The sequence below is a fragment of the Phodopus roborovskii genome, unplaced genomic scaffold (genome assembly GCF_943737965.1).
Source record: "Phodopus roborovskii unplaced genomic scaffold, PHOROB, whole genome shotgun sequence".
In the NCBI taxonomy this organism is placed as follows: Eukaryota; Metazoa; Chordata; class Mammalia; order Rodentia; family Cricetidae; genus Phodopus; species Phodopus roborovskii.
The window spans coordinates 31,176,851-31,198,903 of record NW_026126416.1 but is presented as its reverse complement, the minus strand read 5'-3'; the positions used below and the strand labels follow the sequence as shown (position 1 = coordinate 31,198,903).

Below are 22,053 nucleotides of genomic sequence, written 5' to 3'. Positions count from 1 at the left end.
CCCAGTGGTGAGTGTGGCTGCTGCTTCTCCTGAGCACACAAAGTTCAGATCCCAGCAGCCACACTGGGCAGTTCATACCTGCCTGCAACTCCAATTCCAGAGGCTCTGACACCCTCTTCTAGCCACCACAAGCACTCACACATGTGGCACATGCACGCGCACACACACACAAATGAATCTTTAAAAAAACAAAAGATTAAAATCTATATACTTTGTGAAAAATAGGACAGAAAACATAACTCTTAAAACATTGTCCTTGGTTTTACTCTACAGCACATTTAACTGAATGAAAATTCAGTTCAATTAGAACTTTTAAAAGGGGCTGCAGAGGTAGTTCAGAGGGAAAGCATGAGGTCTGATCCCAACATCCACACCCAAAGCTGAGCATGTGGCTCACACCTCTGATCCCAGCCTGCCAGCTAGAGAGTGCAACCAGTTCAGCCCATCCACAAGCTCCAGATTCAGTGAGAGGCTCCATCTCAAAACACTAAGGTGGAGAGTGACAGAGGAGACACCTATGTTGACCCCCAGCCTCCACACATGTATGCACACGTACCTACACACACTCCCCAGACGTGTGAACATTCACACAGAATAAGGGGAAGCTGGGCATGGTGATGCATGCTTATAATTCCAGCACTGAAGAAGCAGAGGTAGGATTAGTCCACAGCCATCCTTGGTTCAAGGCCAGCCTGAGCTCCATGAGACCTTACCAGCTAAGGCTTATTTCAAAGGGAGGAAACGTGGGCCAAAATACTTGTTGATTAGAAAACTGGTCTTGTATATACTTGCATTGGGTGGACAAGTTTAAAGAGAAGGGCTATGTTTGCAAGGAAACATTATTTCGGTAACAAAGATGGATATTTGAAATTATTTAGAAATAAGCCTTATCTGGCACCTTTAAACAAAGTCAGGTGTGGTAGCTTAAGCAGAGGCAGGAAGATCTCTGTAGGTTCGAGCCCAGCCTAGTTTGTATCAAGTTCTAGGACTGCCAGAGCTACATAGTGAAGAGGAGGTAGAGACTGAAGACTTACTCCTTTCTACAACAATGTTTTAAGTTAAAGAGTCAGCACCTGGGCTGGTACCCATTCAGGGTTCGCAGAGGCTATCAAGGAGTGGGCTATCTTGTCTGCTCACCCGGGAAGTGAGGTAGGGAGATGCCACAAGGTGAACATTTCCCGAAAGGAATGGGACTCAATTATGAGGTGTTTCCCCGCGCCCAGCCCTCTGCCACCAACCCACGCTGAGAAGAGGACGCAGGCTTCCCCTCAGGAGCTGCCTGAGCCGCTCAAGTTTCAGACCCCTCCCACGCTCTGCAGCTGTCCAGCACTCCACAGCTGTCCCGCAGCACTTACTGCCCGAAGGGGCCTTGGAGGCAGCAGCTGCTTCCACCCCTGCTGCCGGGCGCCAGGGACAGCACTTGGAGACTGCCCGCAGCCGTCAGGCTCCCCAGAGCCTCCTGCTCTCGGTGCAGCTGTGCCCGCGATCCCAGCTGCGCCGTCTCCTTGGCAGGGATCTGCACCAGCAGCATAGGTAGAACCCGCTCCATGGCCCCGGCACAGCCGGGGGAGGAAACACTTCCGGGCCCCAGCTTGGCAGCCATCTTGGCCCAGGTGCTCCTTCCGGTAGAGGCACCCGCATGCGTCACGGACATGCGCGATGTTTTGCACCTTGTGACTGTCATCTGAACTGTGGAGGCGGTCTTAAGGCAGTAAGCGGCTAGCTTGGGTGGGGGCGGGGCTAGTCAGACTCTTGCAGAACCACGCCCGCACTCCCCTGGGCTCAAGTTAATAAAGGCCAAGTTCTTTCTGTTGCTCTCTCCTGTGCTGGTTACTTAACGCTTTCTGAGTCGCTGGCCCCTCTTCAAGTTTTGTGTTATTGTTTTGTGCCATTGTTTGGCCAAACAGTCATGCTGTTTTCTTGGTAGCAAGGGCTCTAATAGTCTAGAATCGTTAAAGAACCCTGCCCCCTTTAAAACACAACAAATAACCAGGGCCACAAAAACAGACCCCTCCTTCCCCAAGGCTTGAAGAAATCTGCCCCCACGGAAATTTGCAAAGCAGCCATTCCCATCAGATGCCCTGGAGCCTAGAGTTTGCAAAAGCAGGCAGTTTTGAAGAGCAGTTTATCCCCAAACCATTCACTAGGCTCTTCCTCCTGACAAAAATTGATTTTCAGACTATGCACAGTGAGTTTCCCTGTATGCTTGGATACCCAGCTTCAGGGTTTGGGGGTGCCAACCTCTCAGACTAATAGTCCTCCTTTTGGGGGCAAACAATCTATTCTTAATGGTCCACCACTGAGGATTCTATTTCTTACAATCATGAAGGTTAATGTGAATATTGGAGTCAAATGATATCCTTTGTAACAGATGGATTGAATATAGAGTGGATAGTGAAGCAGCTCACCTTTCAATTTCTTCTGTTTTTCTCAGAAAAGTACAATCCAATACAGAAAAGAAAGCTGGAGAAGAGTGGAGAGGTGTTGGAAAGGCATTTGGGAGAAACAGAACAGTACTTTGTCAAGTAAAGGCTTCTTAGTGGCCTTGGATTCCTGGAGCTCCTTTACCAGCCTTCCAGCTACACTTAAGAGTATGGGAGTATGCCTCCATGCCCAGTTAGTATTGGAAACACAGCCACTTCCACAGTCCGGACATTTTGACTCAACTTCTATTAATGTACCTGCCTGGCTCATCCATTATAAAGCCTCTCTCCACTCCAATTACTCTCAAATCATCCCATGTTTCCCCACAGTATTTATGACTAATTGACATTTTCTGTCAATTCATACCCAATCTCTGTGTAAACCTGAAGAGTATCAGAGATTTGTGTACCATTGTTATTCTTCTACCTGAAACCCAGCCTGGCTCATAAAAAGATACTCCAGTGTTCCTTGATTGAAGAACTTCATTTGACAAAACGCAGCCAAGCATTTCCTATGCCAAGGAAGATGCTTTTATTTTAATCTCTCAGCCTTAGCTCAACTGTTTTGTTTACATAAAGTTCAGCAACACTGAAGCAACATCCCAGATTATACTTTTATTACATATAACAAGGCCTTGTCTCTTATAAAGGATATTCTTGACACATTTACAAAATGGCCTTCATTGTAATTCTAAACTTACAAAACAAGTTTCAATATATCACTTGATATTTCTTTAATTATACCTAAAGTCATGCCTTAATTTTAGGCAAGTCACTTAGATTTTAAGGAAGGATATGACAATGGTTGTGGCAGTGTCCTCCAATATTACAAAGTATAGGAAGTGTATCACTGTGATGTAGTTTCAATGCTGATATTTCAACTTCTCATATGTAAGTTCCAGAACTAATAAATCACTAGATACAGGCAAGCCTAAAAAGAGAGCAATAATTAACTGCAAACAATTCCATTTTACAAATATTTATGGTTTAAGTCATGCTTGGTTCATTCTAACAGTTGGTAAATTCTGAGGACAAAGATTATCTATGTGTTATATCTCTTATAGTCTTGAATAATCTTTCAACTATTTTTGAATGAATTAGTTATTCAACTTTTCAGATTAGTGCTCTGAAATGGCACCTACAAATAACTGAACATTGGGAATAAATGCAAAGGTTTCTCTGAGCAGTTGGAAGGACCCTAATGAGTCCAGACTTGTTATTCAGTAAAAACCTGAGGGTCTAGATTGGCTTTTTAATGTTTTATTACATTTGTATGTTTGCTCATATGCACACAAGACACACCTTCTCACAAACCTACTCTTAATACACTCACACACACCCCACACACTTTGCACAGTGAACATTTGTATGTCACAGGAAAACTTTTAGGAGTCACTTGTCTTATTCTACCTAGAACTTCCTTTTTTTTAGAAAGAGAGAGAGTTGTTTTATATCTCACCTTGTAGCCCTGGCTAGCCTGGAACTCACCTCTGAACCTAAATGCTGAGATCAAGGGCATGCATTGCCATGGCTAGCCTATAGAACTCTGTCTAAAGCACATTATTTTTCCATGCTCACAGTTTATAAGAGATTTCATCCACAGACCTGAACAAGAGCTATAACTGTGTCTGTAAGCACTTACTCCATTCTGGCTTCCAGCTGCTGAACTAATTGTTTGTCCATGTGATGACAGAACAGGGGAAGCAGGTTCCTGGGGAAGGCTAGGGGTTCTGCCAGGGATGCTGCAGGCAATTGAGAGATCTCCCAGGCAATCAGAATCACCAAGTCTGTCCTGATGGACAGAAAAGAGAACCCCAGCAGAGCTTTTATACTGATGCAGGAAACTAATATCCAGGCAAAGTCCCTTATTATTTGTCCACCACTGTGCTCACTGATCCCACCCCAGATAGCAATTAAGAGGTAGCATCTATACATTTGGTACATACCCAATAATGCCTATCCATCCTCCTTCCTATTTGACCTTAATAACTCAAAGGAGTTAATAGTACCACTCCCAGATGAAGAAACTGATTAAGAAATGAAATGTCTTAAAATTACGTTGCAGTAGACCGGTCCACTGACTCTTAAAATGTATCTTTAGTTACTATGACCCTGTCCCCTATGGGTAACCAACATTCTAAGGAACTCTGTGGGGCCAGAAGATGCAGTTCTGCTGTCTTCTTTCTCTGCCCAGCTTCCTCCCTGGTTCTTGAATGTATTACTCAGGAACTCTTTCCTCAGGCTCATCCTACATACCCAGGGACATTAGAATGTGTTGATAAGGCCTTTATGATCTTACCAAACTGCGCAGTCACTGCTGGATCGAAGGGAAGCATCCAGGGACACTAACTGCTCTCCATGACTCAACAAGGCATAAAGCAGAGATATCCCAAACTATGAAAGATAGATAGTTCAAGACAAAATGAGGTCACCTAGATGTTTTGTGCTTCTCTGGTTTTGCTGGCTTCCTCCTAAGGACAGGTTTGCGTGTACAGATGGAGACCAATACCACAAGAGCTGTCAGCTTTTACAGCTAAATAAAGAACTCTGACATTGGCAAAGGAATCACTTCCCTGAAATTTTCACAAGCCTTTGAAATCTGACTAAATGGAGAAATCAGTCAGTAGATGAGGAATGGAGCCCGGACTCTGATGTAGGTAGTCTGTAGGCCACACTTTCAGAAGTGCCACCTTAAGCAGAGACCTATAGGTTAGGGTGCACAAGAGAATTCACTAGAGGTTGGTAGACACTATCAAGTTTAGAGTGGCATACTTCATGACTTGTTGCTCTGGGCTGGGGGTGGAGTTCAATGCTATGATATGGGAAGGGCCTAGTACACACAAGCCCATGCTTGGATGTTCAGCACAAGGAAACAACTTATCTTTCTTTTGTTAAGAACTAAAATTATAAACATGTGGGAAGCCTCCATGTTTTTTATTTTTACTCTAAAGGACACACAATGAAATTGTTTTGATATTTCTGATGTGGAAATTCACACCACCAGCAGCCACAGGGAGTCCATTGCAAAAGATGTGTCAATTTTTCCCAGATATAGATCTCAGACAGTTCAGGCTATCCTTGGACTCACCAGAAAGACAAAGGTGATTTTGAAATCCTGATACCCTTGTTTCTACTTTCCCTTACAAGTATGCCCCACCACACTCATTTTGTGTGGTGCTAGAGAACTAAGTCAGAACTCCATGCATGCCCCACAAGCACTCCACCAACTGAGCCACACCTCTCAGTCAAGATGTGTACTTCTTTTCTAAGTGCCAGGAGGTGAGAAGCCCTGTACCATATGCTATTCCCACCATGGCATTTGTCACAAGCCTCACCACACACTCATAAGCAACAGTGCCAGACAGTATGGAAAGACAAAAGAGAGATAGGGAAAGAAAGGGAATAGGAGAAGGGAGAAAAGACACCCCACCACCAACACACACAGCTCCTCACTGTGTTTCTGGGAGTAGAACCAAGGACCTGGTATTTAATAATTTAATAATAATTTTGAGACCGGTTTAGAGTGACTTATAACACTTGCTATGAAGCTTAAGCTTATCTTGAACTCATGATCCTTCTGCCTCAGGCTCCCGAGTACTACAAGTACACTATGTCCCATTCTCACTAGAAATTGAGACGTGCTACTGAGGAGAAGATTTGTGTAGAGGTGAAACTGTCCTTTTGATTATTTCTTCCTAGTAGTACCATTTAGAAGTCATCTATGGGAGGCCTGTCATGGTGGCACATGCCAATATAAAGATCATGAGTTCAAGGTTATCCTTGGTTACATGGAGAGTTCTATGTCAGCCTAAGCTATATAAAGCCCTGTTTCAAAAAAATCAAAACAAACAAAAAGCCATCTATGGAAAGAAAGGTGTCCCAGATATATTACCTGATTCTGAAGTACCATAGAGACTGGCCTCTCTGAGGAGCCAGGTGGTAGCAACATTAGGCTTCGAAGTCCATGGAGGAGTTGATGGAAGGTCAAGTGACTGATATATTTTCCCAGAGGTTTGAACAGCATGTGTAGAGCCTGCAAGAAAAGCAAGTGTCTCTCCCAAGTCGAGTACAACTTCATATCCTCATACTTTGTCTCCAGTTCCTTCCCTGGCTGTCCACCTTTGACACCTTCCTGGTCAGGTTCCTTGTCAGGCCAAAACTGCTCATACCTCTCTTTTCCTGTAGAGTCCTAGAATACTGACTTATTTTACAATGGCTTTCTATAGGAAGCGGATGAGACTCACCCTCGTCAGAGGACCCTTATCTCCTCTCAAAGTCATAGTGTGTACTCATACCTGTACAGCCATTCACCCATTTCCCTTTGCTCATCATACCTGAATATGATCTGCTGTTGCTACTGTCATTTGTCCTGTACCTTCCTTATTTGAGGGGTGCATAGCACTACTCTACATCTTACTGGCACCTCTAGGAAGGGAGGGGGTGGGGAGGGCAAAACCCCAAACCCATTGAGACGACCCACTTTGCTACTCATTACCACAGCACCTGGTCAGCCATGTCCCTCAGGATCAGGAGGGGCAGGTGGTAGATGATATACAGGAGAAAGCTAACGGCTTGATCATGGGGCAAGAAGGGGAGCAGCCGAGCCACCAAAAATTTCCCCTTCCTCACAGACAGCACCTGCAGAAGGCTATCTGCTGTCTCCCTGCAGGGAGGAGAGGAGAGCATTTTAAGAGTTGTGCCAAGAGAGAAGCTCTGTGCCAGCAGCGAGCCCCCACCACTGTGGGCCCTCCTCGTCCGAGGCTAAGCTGGGGCTCTCATACTCACTCCAGGCTGTTCTGCTCCTGGGTCTCCTGGGTCTTTAAGGCCTGAAAGAGCTTCTCAACCTGGTTCCTCTGTTCCCCTGAGTGGTAGAGTTGTGGAAACCCATCATTCTGGCCCTCTTCTATCTTTAGTAACTGAAGGAACATCTGGGAATTTGACAGTCCAGGAGGGGGGAGGGGTTAATTGAGCAACATCCGATTCTTAAAATTTTTAGTCAAGAGCATTTCCAGTGAGCTTATCTCACCTTCTCAATCAGGGATAATACTCGGAGCCTCTGACTGCTTGCAGCTCCTGTATCCTAGACACAAAGAGCCCCTGGCCATCAGCCCCAACATCAGTGCAGCTGGAAAAGGCTAGACACAAAGTCTGACCACATTGCTTCCTCACCCTTATGTCATGACATAAGAGTGTTTAAACCCAAAATATGAATGTGTTCTAGACAACAGGGGGCAGAAAAAAATTCTAGGATGATCCCACATTCCTACCTGCTCTTGAGTTCCATGAGATACAGCATCAATAGCTCGGCGAGGGCTAAAACATGTTGATACAGCTACCTGGCCCAGGGAACCCTCAATCCGTACCACTGCATAAAGAGAGCCGGGAGGAGCATGATTCTCTGTAGGAACACCCACCCACCTAGATATCCAGATCAAGGCAGCATTCTGGCCATACCTGACTCATAAACTTCTGCCTTCTGGATATAAGGTGTGACCAGCTTGAGAGACTCAGCCCTGTTCCTCTCTCCAAGCAGCTCTCTGTCCGCCTGTTTCTTCACTAGCTTCTGATAGTATTCCTGAGGATCCAGGGAGCAGGCAAAGTGTGTGGCATTTGCAAGGCACTCAGAAGGCTCAAGAAAGAGCACAGAAGTGGACATGCCCACACTTCCAGGGAAGATACAAAGGAACCTCTCAAAATGATGGAAACAAACCTTGGGTATTTAGAAAACAGTAAACAACTCCATTTGACCAAAGTGTAGGAGCCTAGAAGGAGCTTGGGACACTAACTTTAGAAAGACGGACTCTACTTTGGAGTAACTGTGCCAGCCCCTAAACAGATGTGGCCTCTAGGAGTTGAAGAGAGGGTCTTCTGACCCAGAGTCCTAACTTATCTGGCCAAGGTCAAAAGCTGGGACTAGGGGCTCAGAGCTCACCTGGTAGTAATAATCATCCAGGTGGGGGTTCTCACTTTGCAGCTGAGCCATCTGCACTTTTATCACCCAGTCCTTCTCTTTTTGGGTCATGAGGTTAGCATAGGTGTCTGGCTTCAGAGACCAAGGCTTCTGGGCTAGGAGACTTGAAGCCAGCAGAAACATCCCTTTAGGCAAGCCCTTCCCAGAGTGATTCCCAAGGAGAAGTGAACAGGAAGTGGAGTGTTCTGGGAGGACTGGAGAATGTGCAGTGTTGGGTGACAGTGACAGAGTACCATTATGCAGTGGAGGGAGAGAGGTAGTCACAAGGACATACCCAGGATACATACAGACTGCTCCCCTCAGTCCTGGTTCTCCAGCCTTTACCTCACAGTTTGCCTCTGCTGCTGCAGTAGGATCCGTTGGTGCTGAGGGTGGAGCTGCGTCAGATGACTGGGAAGGCTTAAAAGGAAAGCGGATGAGTGGGAAACTTCTCTGTGCCCCAACCCTTCCATCCACTCAGAATAGGTAAGCACCAAAATGCAGAAAACATCACAGTCTTCATTTCCCCATCCCAACTATGTTTTCCATAACTGACAACAGACAATCTAGGCACAACAGGCAACCTTTGGGCTTGGGCGTTAGTTCTGAGTTCCTAGCCTCAGTTCTGCTGGGGTAGCCGACCTCGCTTCGCTAATTTCCTCGGGGCTCTGCTTCTCCAGCTGTCATTGTGCAAAGACTGGACTATGCTTCCAGTTTTTGGTAGTGAAATCTCTCTTAAGTGGTTTTCTGTGGCAACCGATGAAAGGTGACAGAGGTGGTCCTTGGCCACCACGTCTTGTGACCTATAGGAGGACCTCAGCTTGTCCTCATAATGCACAGTACCTGAGTTTAGGGAGCCACGGGGTCAGTGGGCTATAGAATAGAAGAGGATCTGGCGAAGGCAGGCGAGGTCCAAAGTGGCAGGCTGGAGAACTGGCTCTTGGGAACGTGGGCTGAAATGGAATTGGCCATAGATAGTCCAGGGCACAAGGGGGACATGCCACTGAGAGAGGAGAGAACACTGGTCCTGCTCAGATCATTTCCCTCTGGGTTCCTCAACTTGCTTTTCCCCTCAATAATTTCGCCCAATGTTTTGCTTTGTTGGGGAATCTTCAAGGTAGCTGTGGAGACTGTGTTCTGTGTTCCTGGCCTTTGACAACTTGTCACCTCCTAGGAGGTGCCTTTCCAGTCCCTGAGGATGGGTGGGGAGATGTATTTTTGAAGACCCCCCCCATGCTTTTGTGTTCTGTCTTCAGCTACCGAGGGCAGGCTCCTCTGTCTTTTTTCAGCCTCACCGAAGCCCTTAGCAGAGCTCAGTTACCTTGTAGCTCTCCCTACAGGATTTCCTAGTTGTCAGTTTTCAAACTACTTCAGGATGGCAGATGTCTTTCCTGTCCCTAAGCTCAGCACTTGATCTGCTGAGATATTCTATAATGCTGAAGCAGGAATTTATAGTGTCCTGTTTAGTATGAGTGGCAGTGTTCCCATAGCATTTAAGGTCAACCTGTACCACCTGTCATTTACCAAGCTCTTTTACATGATGTGGCTGTCCACCCCGTACCAATGCCTCATTTTTGGGTGCTTCATCTCTAGGGCAAGGAGAAAGGTAGATTGAATATAATGGAAGCAAGACACTCAATACTTCCAGTCACTTCCTCACAGGACAGACACCAGAGTAGACTCACCCGACACAGAAAATGAAAGGAAGTTTGTGACATCCCCAGAGCACCAGGGGCCTTGACTTCAGGGGAACCATGCAACCCTCTCTGGAACAGAAAGGAAGAAATGCCAGATTCAAATGGGCCCCCACACTGTCTTCTGCTTTTGTTTTCCTGGAAACAAGCCTTGGGCAGCAAAGCCAATTGTTTCAACAGCCAGGACAGTAAGAGTCTGATCTTCCCCTTTATCCTCAAGGCCAAATGGGCCAGGATCCTTCTTCCTCCAGAGGATCCTCCTCCAGAGGATAACTAACATTTTAGGAGTAGATCGCAGAAGGGCTGAGTCACCTAACTTATACTGGAAGTCCATGTGAATTTACGGGATCAAATACTAGGAATGGCCTACCAAGACACAAGGGCTAAAACAAAAGTGACTCACCAATAGTAGGGACACAGGAACATGCTGGGATTTTGTGTCCATACATATGTGTAGATAGACATGCATGTGCTTGCTGTGTGTGTGGAAGTTTGGACCTCAGATGTTGGTCTATAGGGCTCTTTCCACCTTATCTTGAAACAGGATATCTCGCTGACCTGGAACTTTGCCACATAGGTTGGGTGAGCTGGCCTTAAGTTTCTAAGGTCCCTCTGGTCTCCATCTCCCATCTCCCAGTGGCTGGGAGTACAGACACACACACTGCTGTATACAGGGTTTTACAGGTGTTCTGAAGATCTGAACCCAGGTCCTCACATTTGCAAGGCAAGGGCTTTACCAACTGCGTTGCCCCCTGGCCCACAGCCTTGTGGATTTTTATTGTTTGTTTGACTTTAGGGTGGGTGGGTGGGTGGGTGTGTGTGTGTGTGTGTGTGTGTGTGTGTGTGTATCTAGTCTCTCTGTCTATGACTCTCTATGTAATCCAAACTGGGGCCAAGTTACAATCCTTCTGTTTCTACCCCAGGAGTCTTAGTGCTAGGATTGCAGGCGTGTACCACTACACCTGGCTTACCAGCTGATTTAAGGTAGAAGACAGCTGCAGAAACTTAAATGGGAGAAAGGAGGAAAGGGAAGGAAAAAGCCTCAATTCAGCATCATATCTGAATAAACCACATTAACTCATAATGGGTCTTAGCAAAGAAGTAGAGGCAGGCATTGAAAAGAGTGTTAAGTGACAGTCTGAACATAGAAGCTCAGGACTGTTCTCTCTATCCTACCTGCCGTGGTACTTGGGTATTTTGGATGGCACTTAGTATGGCTGGATCCCCAAGATCATTCCCTTCCTCCTCCACATCTTGGACCTGATCTGAACACACATCTTCCTCTTCATTCTCCCTTTCTTCCACGTCCTCCAGGTGGAAGGCAGATACTGAGCCTTTTTCAGGAGCCAAGGGACCAGAGAACTTGCTTGGCCTCTGGTGAAAGTGCAGGCCTGTGGAAGAAGATGGAGACGGAAAGAAGAGGACTCTGATCCAGCCAGACAAGCTGGTATTAAGCACAAGCTCCAGTTAGAAGCCATCTCTACACCATTTAAAATATCACCCCTGTGCTGTTTTAGTCACCCTGCCCCCAGGACACTCCCAAGTGAGCCCCCAGTAACATGAACAACACTTGGCAGACATCAAACCCACCTATCTCTTCAATGGTCTGAGTGGATATCACAGGCTTCTCTCTCCACCCGCTCTTCCTAATCTAACAAGCTCTTCTGTTGCCTCTTGAAATGAGCTAGTCTCAGCTGTCCCAACTCAGTGCAACTTAACCCTGTATGCTCCATTCTTTACACTGTATGTCTACTGAACAGTCATACAGCGCTGGTCAGAGCATAGTTTTCCCACAGTAGCAAGGAAAACGAAAGCCCAGAAAAACCTATCTCAGTAGCTAGCCATGGAAGAGCTTTCAGTCACTGTTACTGAGCCTTTTTTTTTTTTAAGCTGTGCTGATGTGTACCTCTTGCCTGTGTACCTCTGGACATTTTTTGTAGACACTCAGCCCACTTGGTAAGACCTTCAAGGCATTTCATCTTGGCAGCCTGGTGGCCTTCCTTGCCAGTTGTGTGCCCCACTGATAGAGAAGCCTCTGGAAGGGAAACCTGGGACAGAGAAGAGACCCAGAGACACTCTCTCCATCAATAAGGATTGGGTGGCCCCTAACACATCCATGGTCTCTTTTCAGCGTGGTGGGCAGAGAATTATTTACCCAAGGCCTCAAAGAAGCAAGAGTCTGAGCTCTCAGATAAGCATAACCCTCCACCCTCCCACCTTACCAGCTCAGCTCCAGGGAGGCACAGAAGTTAGGGAGCTGGCTAAGCATTGGAAGGATACAACCAACCACTTTCTGTGCACAGACACCCTGCTACCGACACCCACCACCTGACGGCTGCTGAACTTCCCACGTAGGTTAGCCATGGCAGCCTGGGCCAGGGCCTGCTTGTTTCTCCTAGCTTTTGAAGACTGCGATGTGCTTCCTGCTCACCTGTTAAAGGACCAGCATGCCTCACTGGTGAAGTGGTGTAGAAGTATGAGAACTCTAATAAAGAAAAGTCTTAGTCAGGTGTGGTAGCATAGGCCAGTGATCCTAGCACTTGAGAGATGGAGACAGGAGTTCAAGGGAAGTTTCAGTTACTTAGGAAACTTGAGGCCAGACTGGACTTCCCAAGCCTGACTCAAACAACAGCAAAATAAGAACAAACAAAAAAGAAAACTCTTAACTGACTATAGTGGTCACACCTGTAATATCAGTACTTGGGAGGTTTAAGGCCAGTCTGGGCTATATAGTGAATTCCAAGTTGGTTTATTCACCAGAATTTGGCCTTGTCTCAAAAGATAAAAAAAGAAAAGAAAAACAAACTCCCTCTTGCTTGAGGAAAGAGAAATAAACTGTGTATTTAGTTGTCTTAAGTCTGTGGTCAGTTCATTGGGGCTGACATTTTAGGGGCAAATGCTTAAAAGGGGTCCTTTAAGGAAGGTTTAGGAAGTTTGTAAGAACTTTGCTTCCATCAGATGCCCAAGTTTTACTCAAGCCTAGTTAGAGAAGAATGTTCTGGATGCATCATGAAGAGTTTGCCTCTGAGAAGGGCATTTGAGCTTCCCCCAAGTCCACCTGAGCCTCACTGGGTTACATCAACTAGTTCACTCACCCAGCTGCCAACGATGCATGGCCCTTAATGGTGAGAATACCTTTGCACAAGACAACACAAACTTTCATCTTCTTGACTATTTTAACAGAAAGAGCCTGGACTGTAGGTACATATTTTATTGTAGGTAACATAATTATATTGTATTATTTGTTATTATGTGTGTGTGGTATAGACCAGTGCTTTATACATGCTAGCCAAGTGCCTTACTACCTGAGCTACATATCCAGCGCTTGGGAAGCCGAGGCAGGAAGATTGCCTCCAGTTTGAAGCAAGCTGAGGATTTTTAGTGGGTTCAAGCCTGGGCTGCATAGTGAAATGAGATCATATCTCAAAGCAAACAAATGGAGAAGGAGTAGGACAGGAAGAGGAGGAAAAACAAACCATATCAAAAGACTGAGTTATAAAAATCTCAAATCCAGGCATAGTGATACACACCTATAACCCCAGCACTTGGAAGGAGGAGGCATGAGGTTTGAGAAGTCAAGGTCATCATAGCCACATAGAAAGTTGAAGACCAGCTTGGGCTACATAAGATAGTGTCAAAAAAAAAAAAAAAAAAAAAAAAACCTGCAACCAAACAAGCCCCTCCCTCAAAGGTGTTATTGCTTTTTCTCTACATAAGCTTCAGGTTACATTATGAAAAAGATGGATATATAAATAAGAAAAGTTGATACTTTGCTTTTCAAACCTTTATTCAATATGCAGTCAAGTAATTCTCCATGCAGTCAAGTGATTTTCCATTCAACATATTAAAAATTCCTGTGTGTGTGTGCTTATGGGGAGGTCAAAGGATGAAGTTAGGTGTCTTCTGTCACTTTCTGTCTTAGTTTTTGAGACAAGGTCTTTCACTGAGTCTGGGGTTAGCCATTTCTGCTAGGCTGGCTGGCCATTGAGCTCTTGTGACCTTCCTGGTGACCTCCAGCACCAGGGTTAAGGGCATATGCACCCACAGCTGAATTTGATTTAGACTTGAACTCAGTGCTCCTGCTTTCCCATACAATGCTCTTATGCGCTTTGCTGTGTCTTCAGCCACCACACTTTCTATTATCAATATTTAATTGCTACAGTTGCAAAAGTCCGGGGCCAGTGAATATTTTGACAAAGTCTTGCTATGTAACTGACTTTAACTAGTAATTCTCCATATATTCCAGACTGGCCTTAAACTCAGAATCCTCAGGTCCCAGCCTTCCAAATACTTGAATGATAGGTATACACCACAACCTTGGCTTAGAGATGCAGACACATGATAGGGATCTAGAAACCGGTCTTGCTCTACTTACAACTTGGTAATTAATCTCCAGTGAGGCTGTGGAAGATCTGGCTGGTGGGAGTAATTGTCCTAGAGAAGGCACAGGTGACAAGGCTAGTCACAGGAACAGGCTGGTTCTCATGGCCCATCCTGCCAGGTGATCTCAAGCTAGAAGAGATGGATTTGCCGAAGCTAGCAGCGAACTCTTAGTCTACAGTGATTACTGTACTCAGAGCTAAAACCATCAACCATAATGCCCTCAGGCTCTGCTCCTTAAAGCCTCCTCCAAGTGTTTAGTTATAGAGAAAACCTGAATGATTTAAGTAACCCATTTGTTAATCTTTTTAATACTAAGGATCAAACCCAGGGCCTGTGCATATTAGGCAAGTATTCTACCACTGGCCTACTGCCCAGCTTCACCTCTGTGACCTTTTTTTTTTTTTTTTTTGGCGTATGTACAGGTTGCAGAGGGATAGGGTGGGTGTACACCCATGTATTCATGTTTAAGAGACCAGAGGTTCATGTCAGGTGTCTTCCTATATCGTTCTACACCTTATTCTTGGTGACAGTCTCTTATAGAACCCACAGCTCTGTATTTGGCTAGCCTGCCTAGACAACAGGCATCCTGGCTACGACTCATATATATTATATGTTTATAACCCTCCCAGGCCGGGGGTTATAGACATGCACTCTAGTGCCCAGCATTTATGTAGGTGCTGGGATCTGAACTCAGGTCCTCATGCTTTAGCGGCAAACACTTTACCAACTGAGTTTATCCCCAGTTCCCACCCCACTTATGGCTAATTCTAACAACTAAATGTAATCAGAATACTAGACAAAGCTCATGATGCCTATTACACAGAAGTCAAGGAGCAAAGACAGGAGCTGAATCTTTAAGTTGCATTTTGCAGAGTCAGCAGTTTGAGAAGGCATCAGGTTGACATCCTGAAAACTGCTGAGTGGTTTGAATGGGCTAGTTTCTCTCAGTCTTGGGCATTTGAATATTTTGTATATGGTTTGTGGCTGTTTGGAAGGACTAGGAGGTGTGGCCTTGCTAGAGGGAGTATTTAGAGACACGAAGTCTTTGCTCACAGACTTGTGCTAGACAGTGTTCCTCAATCCATAGACTGAAACTCATTCGTTTGGAGGCGGGGGGGGGGGGTGTCAAACCACCCTTTCATAGGGATTACCTAAGAGGTATTCATATTACAATTCATAACAGTAGCAATTTTAGAGTTACGAAGTATCAATGAAAATAATTTTATGGTTGGGGGTCACCACAACATGAGGAACTGTATTCAAGGGTGGCAGCACTAGGTAGGTCAAGAACTACTGCTCTAAGTGTACCTGGAATGTTAAGGACACAGAGTAGTTCCTTCAAGAGAAGAAATGCAAAATCTGTTCTCTGCTCAGAAGGCTGGACCAGACATGCTTATTAGCCTAGTGACTTTTGCTTTATCTGTGTGGCTAGAGATTTTCCAGTACTGAATCCTCTCCCAGATCCTTATACACAATTTATTTTTTCTCAGAAAGTCTTTATGGACTTTGCAAAGAGTTTTGATGTTTTCACATACAATCTGTTTCTCAAGGAGATTTATATATGCTTTGTTGTGCATGCAGGATTGAGTTAACTATCACCAGAATAGTTTTCACTGAATTGTGCTGTGCTTAAATATGCCTAAAGTAAACAATTCAAGGTCAGACTTCCAAAGTTTGAACCAACATCTGCTACTGAGTCTGTTGAACTGAACTACCTTTTGTTTTGTTTTTCAAGACAGGGTTTCTATAATTTGCCTTGGCTATTTGGAACTCACTCGGTAGACCAGGCTGGCCTCCAACTCAAAGAGATCCACCTGCCTCAGCTTCCGAGTGCTGGGATTAAAGTCTTACACCACCACTGCATAGCCTGAACTGCTTTCTTGCCTCTGGTAGTTTGTCTTGCTGCTGTCCATCAAGGTCACAGAGATACCCACAAATTATGTCACTGAGGACAGGCTTTGAGCTTCCAAAAGACCTGTGATATTCACAGTGGCTCTCTGCCTCTTGCTTACAGTTTGAGATGTAAACTTTCTGCTGTTCCTGCCTCCATGCCTTAACTCTACCATCATAGACTGTAGCCCTCTAAAGCATCAGCTCAACTAAATGGTTTCAAGTTGCCTTGGTCATGGCACATGACATGGCACATTATCACAGCAATAAAAAGGTATTGCTTCCATCTCATCTCCAACTAGCAGAGTATACAGGGAGAAGGTGGATGGGAGGGGCACAGGTAATTAATCATGTCAGCTGTTTCTTGCACTGGTCAGGTGGTCAGCACATCCCTTGTGCTCTTCCCTCATTCTGTGGATGTCTGGGCCCAGACACTATTTGAAATGTGAGTCTATTGTTACTTTTTGGCTGGTACCAACCTTGTACTCCTCCAGTAACATCTGGGCTAGGGAGTAGTTAACTCAGAACAACTGTTAACTGTGCAGACGCTAAGCCAGTGATAACACGTATGTACAGCTACTGTTTTACAATGTGAAGTACAATTAGGTCTTTATAGTACAGAAATGAAAGTGCTCACATCAGTCCCTCCTGTCCCCTCGTCACTTATATCTATAAAGCTCTGTTATTATTGGAAAGGTGGCATCCTGCCACCATGCACTCAGTTATTACCAGTAAGGGAATTCTCCAGTACAGAGTTATGCACATCAGAGCACACTATGCACATCAAGCAGTTGTGACTTGGTGGGAACATCTATGAAACATTTCTGTGTCTGGAATATGTAGAAACAGAATGCAGGCAGGACCAAGGTTGGAAGACACTTAGGTCATGTTAGGTGAGCATGCATGAGAATCATTTCTCCATAACCTCCAGGCTCACTGCTTCTGGAAGGGTCAGCACTTTTTTCCATTTGTGTTTGGCTTTGAGATAGGGTCTCAATATGTAGCCAGGCTGACCTCAAATTCTTCATCTTCCCATGATGAGTCAGACTTCCCATGAGCTGTGATTATAAGCAGAAACCATGTCTAGATTGAGTTTATTCTGACTCTGATAATCCCTCTGGCCTCTGAAGACATCATTGATATCTGGTGGTTTGTCCTGGGTTGTCCCTTGTTACTGGTCTGATCTGATCCACATTTCAGGGGGTGGAGGGTGAGTGACTGACGTTAATGAATTAGTGTAAATAAACAAAAGAGCAACCGAAAACAATTTTTATGCCAATTTTAAGTAATTAAGAGGTATAAAAGGAATAGCTCTTAGGCTAAGCCCACCTGGAGTCTGTTCTGGAACTTAATTTTGTCTGTCCTGGGGGAGATGCGCTATTTTCTTCAGAAGCACAGTCCACACTCTTTGTCAGGAGCTGGACTTCTGCAAAAGGTCAGTATACAACCCAATCTTATTAGGAGAATAAACAATCATAAATTAACAAAGGACCAAAACTGTGGCCATGCTTAGGAGGCTATACAAAGCTGAGCAAGTGGACGTTAGCACAGATACTTAAATAAACTCTGACTTTGTTAAGACTTGGTTTCTTAAATAATTAAAATGCTGACAAACAGCTGAAAGCAAAGCAAATATATATGTCTATATAATGTCACAACACATGCACTCTACTTAAACCCTTATCATGAGCTTGTCAATTAATGTAATCAAGACAAGGTTGTTTTTAATGTCTTGAAAATTTTAATCAGTTATGCATTACTTGTTATAGCTGTCACATCAAAGCTCAGTTACAAGCATTTTCTTTACTGGTTTCTTCTTTTCTTTACAGTGCTTTGAATGTGAAACTGTAGACATTAAAAACTTGTTGATTTCCAGTCGGGGTTGAAGCTCACATGCTTTGTCTTGAAACGGCTTGAGCTGTTTCCTTTAGTTTCTCCTCGTGGTATTTTTATCTTATCCTCAGTACTCTGCTGAATCATTGTCAATCTGAAACACTTTTTCTAAGACATTGAGCTTTCCCAGTTTAGCATGCAGCTTCATCTGATCTTGTTCTTTTTCCCTTTGAAGCTGGGCCTGTTGTTCTAGGATCATAGCTTAACTGAGCTTAACTGGTTGCTTTTATCTTTTTTCTGTTTAATGGGTTTTGCTCATTGGTTTCATTCTCCAAGGCCTTTTTATACTGTGTCGTCTCACTGGGCAGAGTTAAGATTGTCTTCAGCTTGAGTCTGCTCCAGCTCTAGGCAATGGATCTTTTCTTGGAGAGTTTTTAATGCTTCAACAAGTGCTTAGTTGTTTGGGCTATTAAACATTTTAGGAGGGGCGACTTCTGAATTCACAGGTTGGCCATTCTGAGATGCTTCATTCTGAATGAACCTTTCTGGAGGGTTAAGATAACTTCCAATTATGCTGTGTGATAATTCAGAATACATTGTCAGATGGATGCCCCCAGTTAACCTGGCCTCCAGAACTGTTGTTTTGCTGGCAGCGACATGACTTAAGTTTTATTGTGTACATAGGATTGAATTTCTTACTGCCAGGAAAACTTTACCAAATTGTGCTGTGCTTAAAAATTCCTAAAATAGCCTGGTAGTGGTGGCACATGCCCTTAATCCCAGCACTTGGGAGGCAGAGGCAGGCAGATTTTTGTGAGTTTGAGGCCAGCCTGGACTACAGAGTGAATTCCAGGAAAGTCAGGGCTACACAGAGAAGGCCTGGCTCAAAAAACAAACAAAAATCAATAACAAAATTTCTAAAATAAACTACTCAGGGTCTGATTACCAACGTTTGAAACAACATTGGCTACTCAGTTGTGTTGAACAAACTACTTTTTTGCCTCCATTGTATTGTTACTTTGCTGGCTGTAGTGATCTCAGAGACTACTCCAAACAATGCATGTATACATACATACATATACACACAAACACATTCAGAGAAGGACAGACAGGCAGACAGAAACACAGGGAGAACTGAACTGAATTCAAGGAACATTCATGACACATATAACAAATTGAGATTGTTGGTTCACATATTGTTAATATAAAATTTTTTGTTTGTTTTTTGAGACAGAGTTTCATTGTGTGTTCTAACTCACTTTGTAGACCAGGCTGGCCTTGAACTCACAGAGATCTTCCTGCCTCTGCCACCTGAGTACTGGGATTAAAGTCATGGGCCACCACCCTGGTTTATAAAGTTCTTATCTGTTGCAAATTTTAGGTGAATTTTATTGTCGCTTGGATTTTTAAAAAGACTCTTTTATATATTTTTTCTTTGGTTTACAAAAAGTTGAGATGTATAAAATGTTACATTTCATCAAGATCTAGGAAGATAACAGAACTTCCAGTGATCTTAAACAGTGAACTGCCTTGTATAAACAAGATGACATAAGGACAATACAGAGACAAAAAAAAAAAAAAAAAAAAAAAAATCAGGCTGGAGAGATGACTCAATGAATAAAGGATTTATGCAAGTGTAAGGCCCAGAGCCCCAAACCTCACATAAAAACCTGGCAATCAAGGTGGTGGCACATGGGAGGCACACTTCAGTAGTTAATCTTAGTTGGAATTGATGAATTCCAGGCTCAACAAGATCCTGCCTGGATAAATAACTTGGAGAAACATCAGTGGAGCTGGGTGGTGGTGGCTTATGCCTTTAATCCTAGCACTTGGGAGGCAGAGGCAGGAGGATTTCTGTGAGTTCAAGACCAGCCTGGTTTATAAGAGCTAGTTCCAGGACAGCATCCAAAGCCACAGAGAAACCCTGTCTTGAAATCAAAACAAAAAAGACAAACCAACAACAACAACCCCCCCCCCCAAATCCAGTAAACAAAACCACATCAAAAACCATCAGTGGAGATATTCCCACCATAGCCTCAGGACTCTATGGTGGTGCACTCCTATGTATGTGGGGGAAAAAAAGCCTACAACTTTATAACCCTGTATTTCCTGAGTGTGGGGCACAAGCTATTTTTGTTTTTAAGAGAAGCAGAAGCATAATGGTCAGCTCAGCTTTCCAGAACCTGTCTCAAGGAGCTGAGGCTGTACAACCCATTCTAACAGAGCTCTCTGCAATGAATCAAACTGGACAGAAAGGGATTTTACATCAGAGGCCATCCAGGCCATAACTCAGCGATGAGGACAGAACAGAAAGGGTTTTTAAGAGGCCAGGCAAGTCTTATCCCATACTAGAAAGTATAATAATTCAACTGGTGAGAAAGCTATGTCAAAGGTCAGGGAATATAGGAAGGAAAAGTCCCCAAGTGAAATTGGTGGGTAACTTTGCAGCCTGGAACTCCAGAGGCCCCAAGTCCAGGCACTGATCACTCCTTACTAACTCAATGACTTATTGGGGAGCCCCAGAGAACCCCCCAAAATATACAACCTGAAAACAAGCTCATAATCCATGTTACCAAAGAGTTCAATGAGCAGAGGCAGGACCTGAACCGTTAAGCCAGGCTTTGTTCAGAATCATCAACCTGAGAAGGCAGTTGTTTAACACCTTAAATATTTCCTTGTCTCCCATCTCCAGCCAGCAGAGTCCACAGGGAGAAGATGGGTGGGGGTACAGAGCTTGGTATTGCCCATGTTCAGGTGGCCGGCCACATTTCTGAGACTTGAGTTGTGTCTCTTGCTGTCATCCCCTCAAACTCTTCTCTCATTCTGTGGATGTTTGGACCGGGGAACTTGAAAAGCTGAGTTTAGTTTGTTTCCTCCTGTATTGGGGGCATCTGGATGGGGGGGTGGTAAATGAGAACAAACAATCCATTAATGTGTGTGTGTGTTAAGATAAAGAAACACGTATGTCTTTATAATACAGAATATAAACTTACCTATCCAACCCCATCTCTTATCATTATACATATTCTTTAAATAAACTATTTTTGTGCTATTCACAGTGTAGGCAGGTGGGTATCAGAATTTGAGGCCGCCTAGTCTACGTAGCAAGTTCTAGGCTAGCCAGAGCTATACAGTGAGAATCTGTCTCGATATATATAGATAGGTAGATAGATAGATAGATAGATAGATAGACAGATAGATAGATAGAGAGACAGACAGACAGATAGATAGACATACAGATAGATAGAAGTTACTTGAGCCAAATGTGGCATGCACACCTGTAATTCAGCACATAGAAGATGAGGGTCAGAAGATCAGTTCAAAGCCAGTCTGGGATACATGACACCCCATGTCAAATTCATTCTTCTCTCTCTCTCTCTCTCTCTCTCTCTCTCTCTCTCTCTCTCTCTCTCTCACACACACACACACACACACACACACACACACATCTATTTTCAGTAGCCAGGGATTTTGGCTAATAGTACCCTAGACAGGGAATTCACAAACAGAAATGCAAAGAGCATACATAAGCTGCTCAGCACAATCACCTTTAAAGATTGAAAGTAAGGCAATTTTTCAATGGCAATAGCCATCAAGGGAAGGTGAAGGGAGATAAGTAGGTCTCTTAGTTTAAAGTGGGAGGTATAACTTGCTACAAAGTCTCTGTAAGACAGCTTCATGATATATAATATGGGTTACAATAAGGAAAAACTGGAAATGCCCCTAATGAAGGATTGGATTTTTTAAAAAAAAAATGCACTATAAACTGGGTGTGGTATAGAAGCCAATAATCTCAGCAGTCAGGAGACCCAAGCAGGAAAACTGAGCATTCAAGGACTTCCATACTGAGAAACCATCATTTAAAAAAAAAGTATGGTGT

At 44.2% G+C, this 22,053-nt stretch overlaps 2 protein-coding genes and 1 pseudogene across 2 annotated transcripts in view; all 3 read right to left on the bottom strand.

The window, feature by feature from the left end:
- Spg11 (SPG11 vesicle trafficking associated, spatacsin) overlaps window positions 1-1,683 on the bottom strand; it is a 65,667-nt gene extending 63,984 nt beyond the window's left edge. Inside the window, exon 1 of the mRNA XM_051183548.1 lies at window positions 1,356-1,683. Within this exon, the coding sequence (XP_051039505.1) occupies window positions 1,356-1,654 (299 nt within the window). The 5' untranslated portion in view covers window positions 1,655-1,683. The remainder of the gene's footprint in view (window positions 1-1,355) is intronic.
- A 2,387-nt stretch (window positions 1,684-4,070) lies between these two features.
- Window positions 4,071-12,554, bottom strand: Patl2 (PAT1 homolog 2). Its single transcript, XM_051183546.1, is given in 16 exon segments — window positions 4,071-4,123; window positions 4,125-4,215; window positions 4,723-4,817; window positions 6,316-6,456; window positions 6,927-7,086; window positions 7,209-7,351; window positions 7,450-7,503; window positions 7,691-7,788; window positions 7,878-7,998; window positions 8,356-8,532; window positions 8,724-8,793; window positions 9,217-9,326; window positions 10,059-10,139; window positions 11,244-11,458; window positions 11,974-12,115; window positions 12,499-12,554. Coding segments are annotated over 15 exon segments (1,662 nt in total). The 5' UTR covers window positions 12,047-12,115; window positions 12,499-12,554; the 3' UTR covers window positions 4,071-4,090.
- A 5,563-nt stretch (window positions 12,555-18,117) lies between these two features.
- LOC127221276 (centrosomal protein CEP57L1-like) lies at window positions 18,118-18,770 on the bottom strand (annotated as a pseudogene).
- Window positions 18,771-22,053: the final 3,283 nt, after the last annotated feature.